This window comes from Pundamilia nyererei, unplaced genomic scaffold, assembly GCF_000239375.1.
Source record: "Pundamilia nyererei isolate P.nyererei 1_Seehausen unplaced genomic scaffold, PunNye1.0 scaffold00210, whole genome shotgun sequence".
Classification (NCBI taxonomy): Eukaryota; Metazoa; Chordata; class Actinopteri; order Cichliformes; family Cichlidae; genus Pundamilia; species Pundamilia nyererei.
In genome coordinates this window covers 158,674-162,780 of record NW_005187611.1, presented here as the reverse complement: position 1 = coordinate 162,780, position 4,107 = coordinate 158,674, and the positions used below count along the sequence as shown (strand labels likewise).

General features: G+C 39.6%; 1 protein-coding gene across 3 annotated transcripts in view; it reads right to left on the bottom strand.

The window, feature by feature from the left end:
• LOC102193430 (uncharacterized) overlaps window positions 1-4,107 on the bottom strand; it is a 40,106-nt gene that overhangs the window by 4,916 nt on the left and 31,083 nt on the right. The window contains exon 1 of one of the 3 annotated variants that reach the window (XM_005747966.1): window positions 626-709. The exons of the other annotated variants lie outside the window; for them this stretch is intronic. Within the exon in view, the coding sequence (XP_005748023.1) occupies window positions 626-665 (40 nt within the window). The 5' untranslated portion in view covers window positions 666-709. Of the gene's footprint in view, window positions 1-625; window positions 710-4,107 lie in introns of those variants that run through there. 3 annotated transcript variants of the gene reach the window in all.

Genomic DNA, 4,107 nt, shown 5'->3' with positions numbered 1-4,107 from the left:
TTTGGAAAAGAAGGAAGCAGCACTCTGAACACAAACGAGCTGCTGTCGGTCTGAAAGCAGCTGCTAACCAGGTGACGTGTCAAGGTCGGTATCCCCGACAGAATTTGTTTCCCCTGCGTCGGGAGCGCGCACTGGGCTTTTAGATCACAAACACCTCTAACAATGACTTATTATTTCTGAAATTTTGGACGTTTTAGCTCTTTATACAGTACAGTTAGAGAAGGATACAAATAATTATCAGTCAAAATATCCTTGGTTTATTGAAATCATCCAACAAACTAAACGGTAATGTAATGGAGGCGGAGTCAATTGCATCCGCTCTCCGTCCACACCGAATGCTCCGACGTAAGGGAAACAAATTCTGACGGGGATACTTACCTTGGCACACCTGTCAACTCGAGGAGGCGGAGTATGTCTTCATCTCAACAAACTACGCTGTAATTCTGTCATTTCCGTTGACTGTTAAACCTTTACCAGTTTGAATGCAGGCTTTTATCTGCTCTGTGAGAACAGTGGTGGGCATTGACTCACAGACAACCTCAGCTTCTTCTTTCAGCACTATTTCTGATGCAGTGCAAAACCTGCAAACATCTTTATAAATAAGAAATAAGAAGAATTTACTCACAGAGGAAGATGAAGCAGAACAAAATGTGACAGAGTTTCATCTCCAGGTTCTGACGGCTTAATGGTTAATGCTGCTTCTCTTTCTTCTCCGTTTGCAAACCAGGAACTTCTAACTTTCGCTTCTTGTTGTGGTCCCTCCCTCAAACCCACATTCCTCTGCTTTTACAGGGTTTTTTTGTCCATTTATTTATGGTTTCGTTTTACATTTTCTTGAAACTTTTTTTCTTCCAAAACAGAGTTTGTAGTTAACTAATCTTATTTAACTGGCTGCTGTTTCATTGTATAAAGCAGTGAGATCCATCTGCAACTCACCTACTAAAGGAGCAGTGACACTGACAGAAAGCTCATCACTGAGGGGCTTCCTGTCAAAATAAAAACTGTTTAATACAAAGCTGTGTTCACTCACCTGCCACATGATTAAGTACACCTGTCTAGTGACTTAATTGTTTGATTCTTTTCGCTGTCATCAGAAAATGTCCGGCCCGTCATTTATCTTTTCAATATTGAGAAAGTTATCCAAGCTGTAAACAACAAGACATTTGGAAGTGTGTGCTGAGGGTGTAGGTGCAAACTCAAAAAGTAGCATCAGATACATGGAAATGAACAGAGCTAGATACTGACAATTAAAAAGAAATTAGCCTACACCTGTCATGGTCCCGAGTCTTTGATTCAATATTTCCAGTTTTATTCTGGACTTATTTACATCAGAATCAGAATGAGAGTATTTTATTAGTACCTAAGGAAATTATGTAATTATGTATCTTTGAAAGTTACAAGTTAATTTAGCTTCTACTTCCTGAATATGTTACACTCTGTTGTCTATGAGTTTGTTATTTATATTTCTTGATTTCTTGTCCTTTTGTGTCCAGTCTGTTTCGTCCCTGTGTTGTGTCTCCAGTGTCTCTGTGTCGTTTTACCTCTGGTTTCTTGTTTTTGTTTATTTTTGTGCCTATCTCTGTTCCCTGTCTTCTCTAGTTAATATATCTCAAGACATTCATCTCTGTGTTTCATCCTTTTGTGTCCCCAGTCTGTCATGTCTCCATGTCTGTTTATCCCCAGTCCAAATGTCATGTCTCAGTCTCAGTGTGTTCCTTCCTGTTTTATTTTGTTAGTCCCACGTCTCCTGCGCGTACATTCAGTTTTGCATCCTCTGTCTTGTTTGTCAGATTTAGTTCACTTGTGTTCTTGTGAGTTCCATCTCCCTGATCACCTCTTGTGTATTTAAGCCTTTAGTTTCCTTCACTCACTTGTTGTGATCTCCCCTCATGTTGTGTGTTCTCCCTTCTGTCTGTCAGTGTTAGTTTTCAGTCTGTTTGCTCCTGTTTTACTCATCTGTATGTGTTGTTAAGTTTGCCATTTACTAGCTAATAACGCTGTGTTTTGAGTTCAAGTCTTTCTGCATTTGGAATCCACACTCTTCCTAACACACAAATGTGTCCTGACAACATATTTTAAACAAAGAATGAGACGAGTGATTCCAGATAGTTTAGAAACTTTGAAATGACTTTTATTTTAATTAAAAAGTAGACCTTCTAATAGGTGACTTGGGCAGACTGTAGATCCATGTACGTCATTCATTGACACTGTGGCTAAAGGATCAAACTGATATCACGGCAAAACGTGTAACAGACACGTCGGTCGACAGTGTCCATCGCACGCTTTACCTCTTCAACAAATGAAATGGACATGAATGCAGAAGTTGCATTACCAGCAGGGGGAGTAATATATGTAAAGCCATGAAGTCGGTAGTGAGGACAAAGTACATTCGTCCTTTATCATCAGAAACAGTTAAGCTAGGTGGCTAATATGTATATACATGTAAATGTGTTAATAACATTTATTCAAAGGCTTTCTGATGATTATTTTCATGTTGGCTTGAAATAAATCTCCCTCTGCTGTTACTGCAACTTCTGCATGTGTGTCCATTTCATGTTTTGTAAGGGGCAAAGTGTCAAATGTACACGGTGGACCAGCGTGTCTATTACATGTTTTGACACGATCCTGGGTTAAAAGATGGAAGCAATGGGAGAAAAATAACAGGTATGCTCATGCAGTCATTCAGCTTCACAGGAGTTCATGTCTGAAAACTGGTTATTGTGTCTGAGTGTGGAGTAGGTTTGGTCGTGATCTCTGCTCGCTGTATTGAGACTTTGGTAGGTCGAGTCTTCACATGAGGAGACTGGACGATCGATTTCACTGAGACCAATCTGGGAAAATAAAAATAACAAACTGACTAAATTGAGGAGCAAAGACAGAAACACAATGACAGCAATGACATATTAAAGCAGAAGATGATGATGCACAGCAGGTTTTTAGTTTCAGGATGGAAACAGAAGCTGTGTGTTCTATTTATAGTACACAGAGAAGTGAAAAAGTAGATTTAAATGAATCATATAATAATGGATTTCATTTATATAGCGCTTTTCGGGCCCTCAAACCGCTTTACAATTCCACTATTCATTCATGCACTGGTGAAGGTAAGCTACAGTTGTAGCCACAGCTGCCCTGGGGCAGACCAGGAGGCGGTAGGTGAAGTGTCTTGCCCAAGGACACAACGACCGAGACTGTCCAAGCCGGGGCTCAAACCAGCAACCTTCCGGTTACAAGACAAACTGCCAACTCTTGAGCCACGATCGCCTCAATATAATTGAAACTGGAATGAAATATTGTTTTAATATTTTCCTATTAGGTCAGCATTTACCAATTTAAATTGAAAATCATGAACTTTTTGTAAACCATGAAATCACTTTTTGTTTTTCTTTTCTGTCATGAATTGCTCTGTGGCAGGCAGGAGATTGGACCCAAGATTCGCAACACATGGGGGCGAACTTATAATGCAGCTTCATTGCTGACTCGAGGGAAAACGATGCAAAACTATACTGGGAAAATATAAACTAAACTAGAGGGAGAGAGGCAGACATGATAGGCTGGGGAAAACAAGATGTCACAAGAACTCACACAACCATGTAAATGCAGACACCCAGGGGGAGACACAGAAGGCAACAACACAGGGAGAATACTGAACAGAGTGACGTAGGAAATCTAACCTTAACGTAATGCAAAAAATGACAAAAAGCACAGGAAACTTAAACCGCTGGGCCAAAATGACCCAGGACCATGCCATTTTCTTTCCAGTCTCGTACAGATTTTTAAAAGATGACATAGAGAAAAAACAAACTGAGATAGGTCACCTCAGTGTGGTCAAATGCTGAGTGTCTCCTGCTGTTCAAACCTGTAAAAAAGACAGGTAATAAGCTTCATTAGCTTGACTCACTTATTCTGAAAACGTAATACAATTTTAACAAAATGCTGTGTGTCCAGTGTGTGTGCCTGTCCTGTGAAACACTGAGTTTATCAGCAACCAATCAGTACCACAAGAAATATTTTGAATAAAGGTTATTACAGTTAAAATACATTAAAAACAAAGATGCAATTTATTTAAATTAAATCCACTTCTCCTTATTAAGGTTGTGGGGATGCTGA